General features: G+C 40.2%; 1 protein-coding gene across 9 annotated transcripts in view; it reads left to right on the top strand.

Annotated features, from left to right (window-relative positions):
• Plscr4 (phospholipid scramblase 4) overlaps window positions 1-21,125 on the top strand; it is a 40,197-nt gene that overhangs the window by 6,522 nt on the left and 12,550 nt on the right. For 2 of the 9 annotated variants that reach the window (XM_060385521.1, XM_060385520.1), the window contains exons 2-4: window positions 8,266-8,293; window positions 10,064-10,179; window positions 19,469-19,696. In XM_060385521.1, coding sequence (XP_060241504.1) covers window positions 8,287-8,293; window positions 10,064-10,179; window positions 19,469-19,696 — 351 coding nt within the window. In that variant the 5' untranslated portion in view covers window positions 8,266-8,286. Of the gene's footprint in view, window positions 1-8,265; window positions 8,294-9,881; window positions 9,901-10,063; window positions 10,180-13,929; window positions 14,091-19,468; window positions 19,697-21,125 lie in introns of those variants that run through there. The other 7 variants (XM_060385526.1, XM_060385525.1, XM_060385522.1 and 4 more) reach the window with 6 other exon arrangements.

Raw genomic sequence — 21,125 nt, 5'->3', positions numbered from 1 at the left:
TCTTTTTGTAGTTTCCCTATGTGTTTGAATAATTTTTTATTGATTTTCTTAGAAGTTAATAGCTTTTTCCACAGTCTCCATTTGTCTGTTGGCTAACACCCAGTGATGTTTAGATTTATTTCCGTTACTGTATTTTCTCTGTTCCAAAATTTATAACTTCTCCTTTGTATCTTTGCTAAGACTTTCAGTGTTCTTGGAACCTTTTTAAATTTTTTATTTTGTTTTAGTATTTGTGTATATGATTGCGTGTGTGTGTGTGTGTGTGTGTGTGTTTGTGTGTGTGTGTGTGTGTGTGTGGAGTGTTTGTTACCAGGGCACACATGTGAAGGTCCAAGGACAACCTTGTGGAGTCAGTTTCTTCTTCCACCTTGTGTGGGTTCTATAGATCAAAGTCAGATCATCATGTTTATGCGGCAAGCTCATTTACCCACTAAGCAATCCCTTGGCCCTGCAGAATTTTTTAAATTATTTACCTTATTTATCAAGTAAGTCAACATTGATGCCATCCTTAGCATTAACATTTCTTTTCTTTACAATTATTTTTTAGGAGTTGATCTTTTTCTGGTCCTTTATGTGCCATAATTTTGTGTTGTTTCCTGTACATTTTGAGTATTGTTTAGTCTTGCTAAACTCCCTGGAGAAAGTTGACAGTCTCACTGTTTTGCCAGGCAGTTCATGCACTTGCTTTGAGGCCTCCATTCCTGGCCAGCTTCTGAGTGTGTACTTCAATGCCAGCTTTATTTTTCTGTGACATTCATCTAGCTCTTGAGTGGACACAACCCAGCACTCAGTCTCATACTTGGGCACATACTCTTGCTTAGTTCTCCAGGTCTTTGTTAGGTTCTGGGAAACATTATCGGGAATTCTTTAGAGTCACCCTTGCCTGCCGAGCCAGAACAAAAAGGCATACATGTACTGAAGCCATTAAGTGCCTCCCCCCCTTTTGTTCCAGGCGGCTCTGACACAGTATGAGAGGCCAGTAAACAAACTGAAAGCTCCTTGCCTCATCTTTCTGGTTCTGTAATCAAAGTGGCTTAGTAATGTTTCAGTTACATGAGTAAATGTTTCCATTTACTTCTAACATTAAGTACCCAGAGTCAATACAGACTCAGCAGTTTCATAGTACCTGACAAGAATTCTCTCACCCCTGGCATTTAACATAAAATTGAGGTTTCCAGATTGCTTGCATTCTGACAATCTAATGAGTCCTATCACCCCTTCAGGTGTGATCATTTTGTGTAATAACTCATGGGACTCAGGATAGGACGGTACATTTGAATAAAGGTTTATAATACTAAATAAAAAATAAAAAGTAGCCAATTAAAATCACACACGGGAGGGGTAGTGAGTTAGGATGCTTCCTGCTGAACCGGACAACCTGAGTTCAATACCCAGAACACACACTACGGAAGAAGCGACTGACTTTGGAAGGTTGTTCTCTGGCCTCCACACATCGCCATGCCTCCTGTGTGGCCATCGCCAACACACATGGCTTTTGTGTAAAGCCTGGATTGTTGACCTAAACACAAAGCACCCATAATTCATCCCGCGGGTTGCCACGATTCAGCAATCATTGACGTTCGGTGTTTACTTGCTGGGAAGCTGGCTTGTTTGGATTGGGGTTTCTGTACAGAGGCATGAATGCTAAAACCCTTGGCCATGTGGCTGGACAAAGCCTCTTGTCTGCCACCTCCCTAGAGGGCAAGCAGATAGGAAAACTCTAGCCCCCTAAACATGTGGTAGGCTTTTCTGGCATGTCCTGTCTACATCTTGAGTCTTGCCCTCTGCATAACCTCAGGTGTGATCCTGTGTATGGCAGGAATAATCCTGGCACTGAGACACTCCGAGGGTTTAGAACCCTGGACAAGACCAGCCACACTGGTTTCTTGTTATCTAGCACAAAAGCGAAGTTTAGTAACTATCACTTTCAGTGGAGGTGGAAGAAATGTGTCAGGTGGTATCAAGACCTATCAGACATTTCTTCCTAGTTTGTATGGCTTTTTTTTAAAGGCCTAGTAAATACCCCCTTTTTTTAAAAGGCCTAGTATACATCCCTTCATTAAACATTTCCTGAGAACTATTAAAACAATAAGATATTTGCCCATCTTGGATCCTTGTGATATATGAAGCTAAATGTGAGCATCTGAAAAGAACCACAATATTTTAAAATTATTTTTATTAATTACAGTTTATTCACTTTGTATCCCCCCTGTACCTCCCTCCCTCCTCATCTCCTTATTCCACCCACCCTCTTCCCTACCTGTGTCCCTCTCCCAGTCCACTGATAAGGGAGGTCCTCCTCCCCTTCCCTCTGATCCTAGCCTGTCAGGTCTCATCAGGAATGGCTGCATTGTCTTCCTCTGTGGCCTGGTAAGGCTGCTCTCCCCTCAGGGGGAGGTGATCAAAGAGCAGGCCAATTAGTTCATGTCAGAGACAGTCCCTGTCCCCATTACTATGGAGGCCAGTTGGACACTGAACTGCCATGTGCTACATCTGTGCAGGGGTTCCAGGCCATCTTCATGAGTGGTTCTTGGCTGGAGTATCCGTTTCAGAAAAGACCCTTGTGCCCAGACTTTTTGCATATGTTACTCTCCTTGTGGAGCTCCTGTCTTCTCCAGGTCTTACTATCTCCCACCTCTTTCATAAGATTCCCTGCACTCTGCCCAAAGTTTGGATATGAGTCTCAGCCTCTCTCTCGATGTCCTGCAGGGTAGAGCCTTTCAGAGGCCCTCTGTGGTCGGCTCCTGTTCTGTTCCCTGTTTTCTCCATCCTCCGATGTCCATCTTCTTTGCCTTTCTGAATGGGGATTGAACATCTTAGCCAGAGTCCTCCTTCCTGATTAGTTTCCTTAGGTGAACAGATTTTAGGATGTTTATCCTATATTATATGTCTAATATCCACTTATGAGTGAATATACACCCTGTGTGTCTTTCTGCTTCGAACTACAATATTTTATTTAAGCTTTCCACATTCACCAAATTTACTATGACTCCCACACAAATACAGCATCACTCAGACTCCTACAACACACGTAGGTTTTCAACTGTGAGGACTATGCTAAGGCACTTCGTGGATTCTCTACTATAAGAACATTGATGCTGAAAATACAGTGACCTTGATATGGTGGCTCAGGACTGTAATTCCAGCACTTGGGAAACCAAGGCAAGAGGTTCTCTGTGAGTTCAAGGACAGCCTGAGCTACACTGTGAGTTTGAGGCTAGCCTAGACAACAGAGTGAGAACTTATCTCTCCAAAAAGAGAGAGAGATCCTTAATGTAGCTAACCTTTTGTGCTTTGTAAAATAGCCTGCTTGCTAAATTCTGTTAGCCAATATTTGTTACTTGTTTGGCTGCAACTGGGGAGCACGTTCCTTTGTATGCTTAAAATTCTATCTGCTAGAACTTCACTCTCTGGGAGAGGGAAATCTCTGCCCAGAACCAGGCTTACTCTGGCAGTACATGCTGAGCAACTGAGTGGCAGAGCACTTTAAAGAGTGTTGCCACCGTGTGCAATTTACTAGTGAGTCAATAGTGGCACAGACTTATGGAGGATTTTCTCTGGCCTTGACACTGTCTTCATGGAATTCTCCATTTTACAGCAGTTCTTTGAGGCTGCTGATCCCACTGTAATTCTTTCTGTGATAAACAGAGCAACCCAAAAAAAGAGGGTAGTCATCCCGATCACCTCAGTCATAGACAGACCTTGTCAGTGATGTTAGTCATGTGCTGGCATAGACTACTAGGTGGCTGCCCAGTCTTCTTTTCACCTCCAGGTGTCTTTGAGTGAGGAGGTCCCCTAACAGTTAGAGCAGGGTCTGGCTCTGACTGTTATCTGCCTTTGGATCCTGTTCCTATTGCTGGGCTGCTTTGTCTGGTCTCAGTGGGAGAGGAGGCACTCAATCCTGCTGAGACTTGATGTGCCTGGGTTGGTTGGTACCCATGAGAGGCCTTCTCCTTCTCTGAGGAGAAGGGGAAATAGAGGAGAGGGTAGGAAGGTGGGGCTGGGAGGAGGGGCAAGACTTTGATCAGGCTGTAAAGTGGATAAATGAATTCATTAATGAAGAAAGACATAAAAAGGATATTGTGGCTTTGAAATTACACAGCAGATTCACTGAACAGACATGCGACTTGGGTACTTGGTATAGGTCTTTGCTGAATTAGCTATTATTTTCCTGCACTACTGAGAAGCAGGAGGAACTGTCCATACATGTCAAATGGCAAGAACATCCTTCTCAGTTCACTGACGATTTCAGGATTAAGACAGAATTATTGCTTGTGCCAACTGGAAATTATCCTGTTTATATAATAGTTTGGCAAAAACTATGTATAAGAGCAAGAACATAGGTAGATGAGAGCATGTGATATTTAATATGTGCTCTTTACCTACCAGATGTCATTTGAAGTAGACATGGCCTTCAAGGGAGCAAATCCTTCCCCCACCAGGAGTCTGTGTTATGACCCCTGTCTGCTCATCTGTGGATACTCTGTGTGAATCATAGGCCACCAAATGCCGAGGCTTCAGCAGGACTTTGTGGACCTTGGTATAATAACCTGTGGAGAGGTAGCTCCTTTTCCTAGACTAGTTTCCAGACATGATGAAGGTAGAAATCAGTCTCATTGTAGGAAGTGCTTTGCTGTTGCTGACTGAAAACATCTGGAACAATTTACTGGTGATTAAGAATGGATTAATACAACAGAATTCTTGCTTGTACCAACTGGAAATTATTCTGCTTACATAATATTTTGGCTAAAATTGTATTGTAAAAACTTCATAAGAAAAGAAAGAGAATATCTAGGTTGATGAAGAAAGGCCCTAGTAGCTAAAAGGGAGGTGAAAAGAAGCTTGAACCTACAACTTTGAGGTGATCTGTATGCCCAGTCTGCTTTATTTCATTAGTATTAGTTTATTTCTAAAGTTTTATGGATTTTTTGGGGGTGGGGAAGGGCTTATTTTAGCTTGTAGTTCCACAGTCCATGGCTGAGAGCAGACAGGGACAGAACCTGGAGGCAGGAACCTGGAGGCAGGAACAGATGCAGGGACCGTGAGGGAGTGCTCCTTACTGGCTTCCCGACATGGCTGGCTCAGCCTGTTTTCTTCTTGCCTTGGTTTAGTACCACCTACAGTGATCTGAGCCCTCCCACATCAGTCATCAATCAGGATGCACCATAAGCCAATCTGGGGGAGGCTGTTTTCTCAGTTGAGTTTCCTTCTTCTCACATGATTCTAGCTTGGATCGATTTTATATAAAACTACCCATTTACAGTCAGCTTATAGACACAGAATTCCTTGATGAAAGACAAAGTCAATTCTTCTTGAAGAAGGAGCCTATTAGAATAATACTGAAATTATTATTGATAATTTTTCTTCCCCCTTTCTTTAAAGGACCTTTTTAAAGTGACTTTTATTTCAGGATAGCTATGCACTAAAGGAAAGGAAAAAAACCATACTATTCCAAAACTTCTGTATACTGGCTCTGAATTGATGCTATTCTAGGTGGCCATCAACATTACTAATGGCCAACTATGCAAGAGTAGGGGGTGTATGGAAACCAACCAATCAGAGAGTGTGGGCTTATGGAATCCAACCAATCAGAATAGGGTTTTATGGCAACCAAACACTGATGGGTTATAATTGAATCGTTCGCAGCACCTGTTCAGCATGTATAATTTCTTTTGGTGAATTTGTGAGTACACAAACCTACTCCCTGGGATTCCCCTAGTTCCACAATGCAGGAATAGACATGTTTAGTAACTAGCAGAAAAAAGATATAGACTCCTTGATCTGTGAGGGAAGTGATTAAAGGCTAGCAGGTATAATAGTGCATGCCTTAAATCTCACGCTTGTAGTCTGTAGCAGGTGGATGGCTGTGAGCTTGAAGACAGTCTAGACTACATTGCCAGTATAAGGACAATAAACATTCTCTAACTTGAGAGAGAGAGAAAGCAAGAGACAGAGACAGAGACACACAGAGAGAGACAGAGATGGAAGGAGAAAGAGAAAGGGAGGGAGGGAGGAGACAGAGACACACAGAGACAGAGAGAAGAGGGAGGCAGAAGAAAGGAGGAAAGAAGAAAGAAAGAAGGAAAGAAGGAGGAAGGAAAGGAAGGAAGGAAGGAAGGAAGGAAGGAAGGAAGGAAGGAAGGAAGGAAGGAAGGAAGGAAGGAAGGAAGGCTAAAACAAACAGCTGCAAAAGGTCAGACTGAAGTTAGCACCTAGGCTGGGGAAATACTAAAGCAAAAGCAATGCTGCATTCCTGAAGTAGTTGCAGTAATTAGTTCCAACTGCAAGGACTTGACGAATGTAGGATTCACTACATCTTCGTTCGCAGCACCTGTTCAGCATGTATAAAGGACTGACAAATCTTGGTGTATGGAATTATGTCTGGGTCTTGAATTAGATTCCATTGATCACTGTGTCTGTTTTTATGCCAATGCCATGCTGTTTTTGTGACTATGGCTCTGTAATAGAAGCTGAAATTGGGATGGTAAGAACTTTGGCAGTTCTGCTTTCATTCAGCATTGTCTTTAGCTATCCTGGTTGTTCTGTGTTTTCCATATGAAGTTGAAGATTGTGTGTTCAAGCTTGGGGAGTATTGTGTTGTATTGCTCTAGCTAAGACGTCAGGCACTCTATTGAATAGGCACAAATAGAGTGGACATCCTTCTCTTGTTCCTGATTTTGGTGGAAATGCTTTGTTTTTCTCTCTTTGGGATACTGCTGCAGTGGGGTTGTTGTAAATCACTGTTTTTATGTTGAAGAAAGTCCCCTGAATCCCTTGTATCTTCAGAACTTTTGTCATGAAGGGACATTGAATTTTATCAATGGCCATTTCTGCATCTAATGAGATGATCATGTGTATTTTTAAAGTTTAATCTGTTTATAAGGTGAATTACATTTATTGATTTACCTATGTTGAACCTTAATCTCTGGGATAAAGCCAGCTTGATTGTAGATAATCTTTCTGGTGTCTTCTTGGATTCTGTTTGCAAATATTTTATTGAGAATTTTCATATCTGTGTTTATATACAATATCAGTCTATAATTTTCTTTCTTTTGTTCAGGTCTTTGGGAGTTTTAGCATCAAGATAGTAAAAGCTTCATTAAAATAATTAGGAAGTGTTCCTTCAGCTTATATATTTTGGAGTAATGTGTTCTTCTTTGAGGGCCGGGCACAATTCTGCACTGACTCAAGCTGGCTCTGAGTTTTTGTTTGTTGGTTTTGGGTTTGGCTGGGAGAATTTTAATTACTGCTTCTATTTCCCTAGAGGTTATGGATCTGTTTAAGTTGTTTATTTCATCTTGACTTAACTTTGGTAGGTTGTATATATCAAGAAATTTACTCATTTCACTTGGGTTTCCTACTTTGGTGGAATACAGAGCTTTAAAATGTGCCTTTATGATGCTATGGCTCAGTGATAAGAGCACAGGCTGCTTTTCCAGAGGACCTGGGTTCAATTTCAAGCACCCACATAGCAGCTCACAACTGTCTGTAACTCCTGTCCAAGGGAACTTGACACCCTCACAGAAATATACATGCAGGAAAACACCAATGCACATAAAAAATAAATTAAAATAAATTAAAAAGAATTTCCTCAATGTATGATGTAGTCCGCTTTTTATTTCTAATTTTATTAATTTAAATCTTCTCTCTCCATCTTTTAATTAATTTGCCTAAGGATTTGTGAATCTTGTTGATTTTCCCAAAAACCCAAATCTTCATTTCATTGATTCCTTGTATTTTTTCTTTGTTTATTTCTGTATTTCTATTTCATCAATTTCAGCACTAGATCTGATTTTTTCTTCCTTTATAATCTTTTTTTTTCTAGACAGTGTTTCTCTGTGTGGTCCCAGCCATCCTAGAACTAGCTCTATAGACCAGTCTGGCCTCACATTCACAGAGATCCACCTGCCTCTGCCTCCTGAGTGCTGGGATTAAAGGCATCTTCCGGGGTATTGTTTCTTCTTGTTTTTCTCTAGAGCTATTCCTATGTAACTTGGTTATTATTATATCTATCAAGGTTTTTTTTTAATGTAAGCACTATAAACTTACTTTTTATACCTGCCTTCATGGTGTTCCATACTTTTGGGGATTTTGTATTTTCATTGACTTCTAAAAAGTTTGTAATTCCCTTCTTGATTCCTATCTTGATCCACTTTTCATTCAGTCGTGAGTTCTTCAATTTCTGTAATTTATGAACTTTGTAGTATTTCTGTTGTTGTATACACACATGTACACATAAAGTTATTAACATATTTTCTTTTACAGGTATAATTAGAATTCATCAAAATGTCAGGTACAATTTTATTAATTTCCTGAACTTTATTTTGCTATTTTAATTTAAGTGTGTGTGTGTGTGTGTGTGTGTGTGTGTGTGTGTTTATTTGCACATGTGAGTTCTGGTGCTCATGGAAGCCATACGTGACTGATCCTTATCAAGCTGGAGCTACAGGCAGTTGAGAGCTGCCTAGTGTGAGTGTTGGGATCTGAACCTGGGTCCTCTGCAAAAGCAATAAGCACTCCTAACTGCTGGGCCCTCATGACAGCCCCCCCCATTCTTTTTACCATTCGTTGAAAAATGTTTTGCTTTCATATGCAAATTATATGATTGTTTTCTATGAAGGAGTATATTTTATTCTCAATTATTTGGTCAGTTCGCATTTAGATATATGTGTGTAGAAGTTCAATTCTACATCTTAACTCTCTGTAAGAAAAGAGTAAGAACAGCTTTTATTTGCATGGAGGCCTTAAATGTCCCTAAGTTTTTAGAAGGGCTCGAGTGAAGCGGAAGCGGAAGAAAGATGGTGAAGCAAATCCAGGCAGAAAGGGCAATGTAGGGGCTGCGGTGGCCTTCAGCCTAGATGCAGAAGAGTCAAGCGTTGATCTTTTTTCTTTTTCAGTAAATGATATAAGAAGAGAAACATCACAGTTATGGTCTTTTGTTTCTTCCAATATAAAATTCAATCATTTATTCATGACTTTGTAAAACTGTATAGACTTTGTATGTCCGCCCAAGTTCTGAATCATGACACGAGACTTATGTTTATTTGTAATAGCTTTAGGCCTTAGCTTACCATTGTTCCCAACTAACTCTTGTTTAGTCTATGTCTGCCACGTGTTTTTTTTTTTTTTGCCTCTCCTCAGTTTTGTATGTCCTACTTCCTCCCTGTCTCATAGGGAATCTTTTAGTGCCTCTTTCCTTCCCAGAGTTTCCATCTCTCCAGAAGTCCTGTCTATCCTCTCCTGCTTTTGCTATAGGCCATTAAGCTTTTTATTCAACCAATCATAAGGTGATGGAGAGCAACATTTACAAAACACTGAGGCAGCTGGTGCTTAGCAATAGCAAAGTCTAGTCTGTACTCAGCTCTCTGCTAGTGCAGAAATCAGCATTTGAATATACAAAGGCAACCTTTACACAGTGCACAAAAACAGCACACCAACAAAACTGAGACCCTTTCTTAGAGTGAGTCAGGTAAGGCTTTCAATTAACCTCCACAAGAGCACAAGCTCTAACACCACAAAGCAGCTTCTGTACTACACTCGAAGCAACCACTGTAACACTTTGACCAAGTGGCTTTTAGGAAGAATATAATATATATTATTATAATATATATTATATAATATAATATATAATACTCTAGATGTGGGGTGAACCGACTCTGACTGCTGTGTTTGTGCCTATATTAGGTCTTTATTGAGAGTTTATTTAATGTTTTCAATTCAGGTACCACATTTCCAAAAGACTATGAAGAATCAGCTTTATATATCCAGTGTTTCTCGGATAATAGGAGAAAGAATCTCAGTTGTCTGCAAGGGATTAACTATGAAGTTGGGCGTCAGCTGGCAGTTGGCTGAACCATGACCATGAAAGGTTAAGCTGCAGCCATAAGCACAGTGTGATGGGTTAGTTTCCTCTTCACACTGTCTTCAGTCTAAAATTCTTTAATAGGCGTTTTCATAAGAGACGTGGGTGTATTTTCTGGTGCTTACAAGTGGAAAAAAAAAGAGTACATTTTACAATCATGCTATCACTTACTTTGTGGGTCACGATCCTCTCTCTCTCAAGGTGTGGTTCCCACAGTCCCTGAGCAGCCTGCAGAAGCAATGGAGAATCAGATAAAATCGCCAACTGCAGCGCCTGCCGCCCCTCCTGACTACAACTCTCATTTTGTACCAGGTAAGGTAAGTTTTCAAGAATAATCCTCCTCCAGAACATTATAGCAATGATTAAGGTTAATTTTTCAATTGATTCAACAAATAAATACTGAACGTTGATAGAACGCCCATCTTAACATTCCTGTAATCTCAGGCTGTGATGTGGAAAGCACTGAGCAAGGATGTTATAAAAGCTGGGATAACATTCTCTATGCTCTCAGTGGACAGATGAAGGGAACATTGTGGGCATGGTGCTCTCTTGCCTTCCAGGGATTAGAGGAGGGCTGTGTTGAATAAAGCAGGCTATTCCTTGGTGGCCTGGCAGAGGAGCAGGGATAGGGGGAAGAGGGAGAGAGGGTGTTACAAGGAAGAGAACAAGGAGGGGGCCATGATGGGGACGAAACATCAATAGCTAAATAAATAAATTTTAAAAATAAAGCAGGCATTGATGTAAAAGAATCTTATTCTTAGACACGAAATATAGAGAAAGGAAAAATATGCTATGTCTTACACAGTGTTTATGAAGTTCTGGCACGAGGCATGCGGGGGTAAATGGCATGAGAGACAGAGGAGTGGAAGGGTATAGCTGTGAGTGCCAAACAAAGAGACTTGGTGGAGACTCGGGAGGAGGTGTTCTCATGTAGTTCTAGAGTAAATTTGGGAGATTACAGTTATTTTAGGAAATAACTAACACTATTTCGAAGAAGTAAGCACTGTTAAAATCAGGTTCTGTCCACTATCCAAAGTTTTTTTTTTTTTTTTTTTTACTCCTTATCAAAAATTAGGAGAGTTGGGGATTTAGCTCAGTCGTAGAGACTTTTTCCAGCAAATGAAGGCCCTGTGTTCAGTCCCAGAGACATCCTTCAGATTAGACATGTTAAACTGAAAATGTGTTCAATGCAAACACACTGCTAATGAATTGTCACTAACAGTGAAAAGCCACTGTGATCACTGCATAGTGGCTAGACCATATCCTTTAAAAATGGTTGACAGTTCGTCCCAGGAAGCCCCCTCCACTTCAATTTCTCTCTCTCCCTCTTTCTCTCTCTGTCTGTCTGTATGTCTCTCTTTCTCTATTTCCTTGTCTCTGTCTCTCTCCCTTTTCTCTCTCTCTCTCTCTCTCTCTCTCTCTCTCTCTCTCTCTCTCTGTGTGTGTGTGTGTGTGTCTGTCTCTGTCTCCCTCTCTCGCTCTCCCTGTCTCTGTCTTTTTCTGTCTCTCTGTCTCTATCTCTATGTGTCTTTCTGTCTCTCTCTGTCTTCTGCCTCTGATTGTCTCTCTGTCTATCTGTGTCTAGCTCTGTCTTTCCCCCCTCTCTCTATCTCTCTCTCTTGGTGTGTGTATGTGTGAGTGTGTGCATATGTCCTACAGAATTTGATTAGCATTGCTTGCAGGAAGGTAGGAGGAAGGTTACTTATAGGAACACAGGCAACAAGAACAAGCTACCCTCTTTCCCAGCAGCCATTATCTTCTAATCATAGTTCTTCAAGAAGATGTGAATTCTCATGAGCATGGAGCAACAGCAGCAGAGGGTTCAGGAGTGAATCAGCTGTGCTGGGTCCAAGGATGTCTTTTTGCACCATGTCTAGTAATCACTCATCATAATCATGCCTCTGTTGTACCAGTGGGCATGTTTTGCCTGAAAAGCCAATACTGTAGCTCATGGGGTGCACTGATTGATGGTTCTCCCATCGCATCAGCCTGTATAGTACCTTCATGTAGTGGAAAGTGAACCTGTAGGGGTCTTCTTTAAACTTCTCCTTTGCTTGGGGTGTTTAAGCCTCTACCTCCCCTCCACCAACCCCTCATCCTTATGTAAGAGAGAAACAATGGTTATTGGGTATAGGGGTCCAGATCCCTTTATTATTCCGTGCTATTTAGGGCTCTATACCAATCTCTGTCAACTGCAGATGCAGCTAGCAGGCTTCTCCACACCTCTGTGCCCTGAAGCGTTTCTCTCTGTCTGTCTGCTCCAAACTGCCACACTCTCTCTGCTCTTTGGTCTCTACAAACTGCTACAAGCCACGTGCCACATGCCAGATGCCACATACCCAAACCGAAAGCCACATAGAACACCACACTGTTTCTTTCTCTGCCTCATATTTATATTCTCAGAGTCCTAGACCACACTCCTCTCCCTGTGGCATGGGGAAGGCTGTTACCAGTTGACAAAATCCATACTCCACACATGACAATTAACAGGTGTGGACAAACTATAGCCCAACTAAAATCCCACACTTGGGATTAAAACAAAAGCATATTTGCATAACATACAAAGAAACCAAAGCTTCCGTTACACCTTCAGGCGCTGTGAAAACCAGCCATCAAGGAAGAAGATTCTACTATAGCTCCAGCTTGATTCCTCTGTCTCCGTCTCTATCCAAAGCCTATGCTTTGTGTCTTGAGCAATAAGATTGTAGAGCTAAGTTCAGTTTTGGGACCAAGAGTAATGGCAATAACCTATCTTGTTTTGGGAGCCTCCGGTACCTCCATAACTCAGGAAGTGTCAGTTCTTATGACATGCATTGTGTTCTTCTAGTTAATAAAAACCAGAATAATATAATTGCAAAAATTTTGTTTAATGAAATTATTTAAATTCAAATATGATTGTAATTTCCATCACAGTTCTAAATGCATTTTCCAACCAAGAATCATATCCACTATTGTTTATTAAAAGAATAGTTAACAAATAAACTATTGTTATGTGGAAACTATTTGAGAAGAAAAAATGTCATGATTTTTTGAAATAAAAAAACAATAATAATACTAAAAGTAATTAGGAATGAAAATCCCATAGGCAGTTTCTTACACTGGCTTTGGCAGGCAGCTTCCTACTGGAGTTCTCTATAAATTAATGTGAGTTACTACGGATACAAAAAGTTAAACCTGTATTGTTTTGTTTCAGTTTTTTTTTTTTACAGAAACAATCATAACACCTAAGGGCAGTTTCCAACTCAGAGGGAAGCGTAATATGCCAGTTTCTTACACATAATTTGCCCACTTTTTTATTCTTCATTTTTATAATACATCTTTATAATAAAAAATCACTGATTTATATAAATTGGCATATAAGTATCAGAATCTAATTATCATATTGAATAAGTCCTTAACATAAATTCTACTTTTCTTCTGGCTATTGATCATCAACTGTTATTATTTCAAGTGATTTTACGTTAAAAGTACAAGATGTGGTAATTAGCTCATTTACATAATATGATGATTAGTATTCTGTAAATGAGGGTTTGAGAACCTGGGGAAAGAGGATCACTGACTTCTAGTTCAGGCAAGTACTCCTACAATAATTCCTTCAGGAATTAACATACATTCTTCGTGATAAACTTAAACTCGAAATGCCCCTCATTCTTCTATAGATACTCACCTTTATTCTCGTTTAGTTCTGGGTTAACAGCATTTTAATTAGCATTATCTATCATTTAATTACACTTACTATCTGTCTTTTTCAAGGATATCCCTATCCTCAAAAGCTGTTTTTTTCTCAGAGTTCTTTGGCATTCTCTTGCGTCCTGCCTGGCTCCCCATCTCTTCTATCCACTTTTCCTTTTATTTTCTCTCATAAGGTGATCTTGACAATCCAGCTAGCTTTGTGTACTTTTAGGTACTTATAAATCCTATTCTGACCCATTTCAGCACACTACACTTTAGATTTACAGTTGCAACTCTCTGTAGACCACATTCCCTGCTTAGCTACAGGTTCTCAAACATAATCATTGAACCAACTTTGACATCTTATTCCCAAACTTATACTCTGTTTTCTACAGGTTGGAAGCATGGAGGAGCACAAGCCCACCAACAAGTCAAAGCAGTTCTTTTAAATTGCCAGTTATAATGATTTCTTCTTTTTATTCTTTGTCACAATTAAACTTCCTTGCCTTACATCTGGATGCGAGAAAGCACCTTCTGCTTAATGTAACACTGCATGGTAAGGATTGCAGATGTGAAACATCTCCTCTTCATCCTGGTGGCACAAAGTGCAAGCTGTAAACACAAACTTTCTTTCTAGTTTGGCCTGCAAACACTCCACAAACAGCCCTTGCTTCTACAGAGCTGGGCCTGCTTTGTACCGTTCTTGCTCTGGCCTGTGCTCTTATAAAACCGTTCTTCCTCATGGAGGGCCAGGTTGAATGAGTTAGCATTTATAACAGAGTCCGTATTGTTAAGAACCACTCCTGACATCCCTCGTACCCTGTACATCTCTTTGGGCTTGCAGCAGTTACTTGCTTTATAATAACCATTTACTTCTCTTACAAGAGTATCATATGCTCCAAAATACTGAAGACAGTAATGAGTGTGTAATTCTGTTTCTTGCCTCAGTCATAGCAGCTGGACCCTGAAGCTGATTAGATTGTTTCCTAGATAAAGTAAGGTTTATTTCTAGCTTCGTTTTGAGATAGTATTAGAGAATTGATTTTGTAATTCATGACTTTATTAATATGCTTTTTATTATAGATTGGAATGTTATATATTATCAGCTTCAAAAAGTATTCTTCTTTAATATCTGCATCACAGGATTTTGACACCCTGCATAAAATGCTTCTTTTCTCTAGTTTTTATTCAAAGAAACTTTTTCAGCTTTTGAGATTGTGTCTTTTTTGCACTGATTGATTTTTTTTTCAGTGTTGGCTAACCCTAGGCCATTTTATTTCTATGACTGGGAATGTGTCTGTGTAGCATAAGGATTGAAATAGCTATTAGCACCAAAGTTGCTAGATCTACAGCCCTCCACAGAATCCCCTAGTGAGTGTTCCTATTCCTTGCTTACAATGCAGCAAGGATATTGATGCAATGTCGCTAAGAATTCAGTAAGTGTTACATAATGCAGAAATATAGATGCAGAAAATTCATCCCTTCATGAAAAAAAAAACCCTGAAGAAACTAAAAATAGAAGAAACATATCCCAATATAATAATGGCTATATAGGTCCCATCTATAAAGCACATTATACTAAATAAGGAAAATGAGAGCATTTTCTCATCTGAAACAATGAGAAAGTACCTAGTCTCTCCATTCTTAGTCAGCAGTGCTTGAACTCTTAGATAGAGCAGTAAAACAAGAAAAAGAAGTGCAGGCTGTAAAGAAGGGACAAAATCTAAGTACTCTTATTTGCAGGTAGCATGGGTCTATACTTAAAAGACTCTAAGAACTCCATCAGGAAGCACTCATACCTAATAAACACTTCCAGCAAAGTGGCAGGATGCAAAAACAGCATAAAAGAACAGTTGCCTTGCTATAGACCAATTAGAGCTTGTGAAGAAAATCTCCATTCACAGTAGCTTCAACATGAAAAACTTCCAACATGAAAAGTTTTTTAAAGAGTTGCAATACTAAGGAAAGAAGTGCAAGAAGACACAGGACTTCTCTTGACCAATTGGCAGCTGCTGTTGTAAAGATGGTTGTATTATTGAAAACGATCTTCAAATTGAACACAATCCCCAAGAAACCTCAGCTGTGTTCTTCATGAAACTAGAATGCACACAGAAGCAAAAAATGTTAGTATAGTATAAAGTATCCTAAGCAGGAAAACAACAACAAAACAGTGCTGAAAATACCAAAATGTATTAAAGAGTTGTAGTCATAAAAAAATTGAATGATACTGGCACAAAAACAGACATGTAGACTGTTCTAATTTGCTCTTTGTTGCTACCATCAAACACTGAACAAAACTAACTTAGACAGGGAAAGGGTTTACGTCAGTTTACAGGTCACAGTCCATCCCATCATTGGAGGAAGCTAGGGCAGGAGCTCAAGGCAGGAGCTGAAGCAGAGACATTGGAGGAATACTGCAGGTTTCATCTGGCTTGCAAAGCTACCTTCCTTGTACAAAGCCTCGGAGGACCCAGGTCCACAGTCCCAAGGATGTCACTGCTCACAGTGGGCTGAGCCATTCTACATCAACATCAATTACCGACCAAGAAAACGGCCTAAAGAGATGCCCACAGGCCAGTCCTGATGGAAACAATTCTTCAATGGTGGATTTCTCTTCCTACGGGTGTCAACTTGATAACCAAGATTGGCCATTACATAAGCCTGTAGAACATAAGAGTCAGAGACAAATAAATCCACAGAGAGATAGTTAACAAATCTTCAACAAAGTTGGCAGAGTCATACGCTGGGGTGGAGACAGCTCTTTTCAGCAAATGGTGCTAAAAAAGATGGACAGTCATACATAAAAGAAAGAAATTAGATCTGTATCTCTCACCCTTCTCTCTCACACACACAGAAATGGACCATAGGCTTCAATATAAGACCTAAAATTCTGAAACTGCTGGAGAAAAACACTTCAACATAAAGGCATGGGTAAGACATTCAGAGAAAAACGTTAATAACACAGGAAACACTCCCAAGAATGGACAGATGGGGCTGCGTAAAACTAAAAGGCTTCTGCACAGCAAAGACCAAAAGCAGCAGAGTATAAGAGCCTCTAGAGTGCAAACAACATTGCCAGCTGCACATCAGATAGAACATTAATATCTACAATAATTAAAAACTATAAAAAAATGACCCAGAACTCTATCTATAAATGGGCTAAGGAACTGAGTGGGCAGTTCAGAAGAGAAAACACAAGCATCCAAAAATACTGTTAAAATTTTATTAAAGGTTGGGGAAACGCACACACACAGACGGTCACAGTGAACATGCGGAAGTCAGAGGCAACTGTGGAAGCTGGTTCTCTCGTTTCACTGTGGGTTCTGAGGACTGAACTCAGGTCATCAGACTTGTACTGTGAATGGTTTTACCCACTTAGGCTTTTGCTAGCCCCTAAAAAAATATATTTGAAAATTGACCAATACCTTTAGGAGCAGGGATATGAGAATAAAACTTTATCAGTATTCTGTCTTACCCCAGTCAGAATGGCCATTATTAAAAACAAAACAAAAAACAAAAAGATAGCAAATGCTGAAGGGAATTTGTAGAGAAAGAGGAGTCTTTATCTGATGCTAATGGTCTGCACATGTAAATTCAGGCTGCCACAAGAGAAATCATTGTGGAGCTTTGTCAGGAAGGTAGACAGAACGTCCATATGAGCCAGCATTCCTGGCCATGTACCTGAGAACTCTACGTCAGAATGCCATAGAAATATTTGCCTAGATGCCAACATTGGATCCAGCCTAGATACCCATCAACAGATGAATGACGAGGAGAAATAATGTAGTATAATACAGTACATAAGGCACGGAAACAGAAAGCAAGATGATTTGTAGAGGAGGAGGACCGTCAAGGAAAGAAAAAGGGATTGGGGGTGGGGAGCACAGAAAAGAGAAAAGATGGCTAGGAACAAAATAAAATGGCATATGTGTGAAAATGTCCCAACGAAAGCAATTTGTACCCTAAATTTAAAAACGGTTTGAAAGGACTACCTTAGTAGCCAGAGTGTTTGAGTTCCCCCTTGTCCACAGACTAGCTTGTGTCCTTCAGCGAGTTATTCGGTCCTCAGCCCAAGAAGAGCTACCAGTACCTGTGCATTTAATCCCCACACTTGGGAGGCAGAGACAGGTTGATCTCCAAAAGTGTGAAGCCAGCCTTGTCTACAGAGAGAGTTCCAGGCCAACCAGGATTACAAAGTGAGGCTGTCATTAAAAAAAAATTATGTTTATACCAAATGTGTACATGATGACATCAGTGTTGTTATAATCACCAAAGTGAAGGCGACCCGAGTGGCCTTGAATTAAAGAACAAAAATAATGCAATTTATTCCTCATCGTAGAATGCTTCTCAACCATAGGGGGAAAAAAAGGAATGAAGTACTGAAAAGAGCAGTGGATGTGCTATAACATGGATAAATCTTGAAAACATACAGATTGAGAGTAACCTGCCATGCAGGTTACATACTGTACACTTTCATCTACATGGCATGCCAACCCTAGGCAAACCACAGAGAATGGTTTCCAGAGACGAGAGAGGAAAAAATCGGAGTGGCTGATATTGTATGATATGTCGTCTGGACTTAGGCGGTGGGTATGCTTGCTCAAATTTGCCAGCCCAAAAAAAAAAAAAAAAAAAAAAAAAAAGAAAAAAGAAAAGAAAGAAAGAAAGAAAACAAAACAAAACAAAACAAAACAAAAACAGCAAGAGCAAAGCCCACTGAATTATCCATTTTGAGGACAAAAGAAATCGAGCTGACTTTCTTCGTTATTTTGACTTGGAAATTGTGTTTGATACATGGCACTGGGCCATGAATCTCTCACTGAGAACTCCAGGCGACTTTTGAAGCACTTGGTGCATTGTGCCACAATGAAAGAAACAGTCCTGAAATTATTTTCCTATGTATTTGTAAGTAAGTAAATTTAAACAACCAGCTTTGGGGATTTAGATCTGTTGGTTTTGTTTCTTTCCATACTCCCTTTCTCTGTAGCAAACACGACCTATGCAGGCAGAAGATGAGGTCTTAATGTATTAGTCACTGTGTGACATTTTACTATTTTGAATACCCCTCTGAAACCATTGGGAAATGCTGTTCCTGGGGCCTGAATGATTTAAAATAACAGAGACAGAGTTCTTCAGGTTTTGGACTGTGATGAGGTATGGAGAATTGGCCATGAATATGTATAAGTACTTTGGACTGAACACTGTATACACCCCCTACCCCAAGTTTACCTGCTGGGGCCCTATAAGAAGGGTTGGGGAGGTGGCTTCTCTCTGAGATTTGCAGAGGTCGTGAGAGTGAAGCCAAAAGGGTGAACTTTGTGCTCTTCTGAGAAGTGACATGAGGTTGATGGCTTGGGTCTTCCTGAAGGCTGCCTACTGCAGGACAGGAAGAGGGTGAACACAGGGTAGGTTTGCAGTTGATCTTGGGGTTCCCAGCTTACAGGCAGGAAAGGGAATGTGTGTTGTTGAAATGGCTCCAGCTGCAGTAGTCTGATGAAGAAACAAGCTTGGGAAATTGACTCTGAGATATGTCAGTGTTGATAAGCAGCCTGAGGTCTAGACAAAAGGATAAAAAGAAATGATTGGATAAAGGCAACCCAGCATAGATGGTAAGGACCCCTTTGTGGGAAGTTGTAAAAAATGACAATGATAATTACATGTGATAATTCGATTAAAGCCAATGAAGTGAGCTTTTGGTCCCTAAAGGAGAAGCAGTGAGAGTCTACCTTTTTCTCAGAGTGCCAAACTTCATTTCTCTACCTGCAAAATAAGCATAATATAGCACAAGTTTTAAGATCAGCAGAACTATGGGTACACACTCAGAGAACAGGAGGACTTGTTTTCTTTAAGAACATGTTGCATGGTTACTTTCTCATGTAAAAATCACATAACTCCCAATAAAGTGATAACGCATAATATTTTCATCTATTTGAGAACACAGGCTCTGCTGGACCAGCTGTCACTCCCTCTGCTGGCTTGTCAGTTGGATACTACGTTCCCCAGCAGCCTGGTACCACCCCTTTGTACCAACCCACCGGGGGCACCCATGCTATCCAGTACCAGCCTGGCAAATACCCTGTGACTCAGCATGCTCCTGTGATGTGGATGCCAGGGCCAGCTCCTATACCCAACTGCCCTCCTGGTCTGGAATACTTAGCTCAGGTACTCCAATAAATCCAAAGCACTTTTCTATGTAGTATGGCCATGGGGTATAAGGAGAGGGAATAAGATGCTGGCTAGAACAAATTAGGAGTTAAGTCATTGATGATCAAGGCTGGCTGGCTGAAAGCTGTGATGGTGGATTGGCAGGTAGATAGTGAGTACAAAGATACATTCATAGGACACATAAGTTCTTCCAGAAACAACAAAATAAGCTTTCAAATTATTCAATATGGCTTTCTCAAGGAAATTAGAAAAATAAGAATGAGAGTCATTAACCTAATGCTATGCCATTTAACACTAGACAAGGGGAGATGGGGAGGCATCACAGAATGTTCACCACATGGCTTCTCTCCAACATCTCAGCCTCTCTTTAGCACCCCTGGACTCCCAAACACATACATTTAAGTAAGTATAAGATGTTGCTGCAGACTAAAAAATCCATGTCCCTTTCATTCAGCACAGTAAACCCCCCCCCAATTTCTGTGCACATGTAAATTGTGAAGCTAGAACAAAAGCTAGTGTGATAAGCAGTTTTTGTACATGATATTTAAAACCAGGAAGAGAAAACTTGGTGAAAATAGGATAAAGCAAATTGTACACTGTTGCATTGCAGATATGGAAGTCAACAGGGTTAGGTTGGAAACTTTTGGATTTTATGTGAATGACATGTCTTACTAAAGGTGCTTGAGCAAATGTAGTAGATGCATTCATTACTCCAAACTGTTTTCAGAAGTGACTGTCGTGGGCTCACATTTAGAAAGCCCCATTTCTGTACCCAATGAAGTTTCAAAGGATTTTGAAATCTGAAATCTTTTGAGAAGGGTATCTCAATTTCTGCTTTTACTCTGGGAGCAAATCAGCATATTTTTATGAATTCTGCATTCCCTTTCAGGAATTATTGAACTTAAAATAAATGAAAACAAAAGGGGTTTGGAGCCAGACAATGCCGGTGTTTATTCTCTCTACCTTCTATTAGTTCTAACCTTGTAGTCTTCCACCTTTAGTATCTGTGTAATGGTTTAGTATCTGTGAATGGCAGCCTATAGTATTGTGAGAAGTTTTAGTGGATAAACTGGTAACGGCGGTCCTGTTTTTGGCACACAGGGGTGTGTCCTACCAATGCTGGCTGCAGAAACTATTAGTTACACACTCTTCTGTCATTTTTCTGTGAGAAGGTTTGAAATCTCACCTACAGATCACATGATACTGACTAAAAGATCCCTTATTCATCCATTGAAGCTTTAGAATATTTCCAGAAACTGGTCTTTGCCAGTGACCTCCACCTGTTTGTCCATTCCTTGCTCATGAGGCACAGCACCTCATTGGGAAACATTTGCGTCAGCAGTAATCAGAACTTTTTGGCCTGCAGTATACACTTTTGCTACATAGCAAATATTTTTATTTTTCTATATTTTAGTTTCTTAATATT

This window comes from Meriones unguiculatus, chromosome 6 (genome assembly GCF_030254825.1).
Source record: "Meriones unguiculatus strain TT.TT164.6M chromosome 6, Bangor_MerUng_6.1, whole genome shotgun sequence".
In the NCBI taxonomy this organism is placed as follows: domain Eukaryota; kingdom Metazoa; phylum Chordata; class Mammalia; order Rodentia; family Muridae; genus Meriones; species Meriones unguiculatus.
The sequence above is the reverse complement of the archived record's forward strand: the minus strand, read 5'-3'. Positions and strand labels throughout refer to the sequence as shown.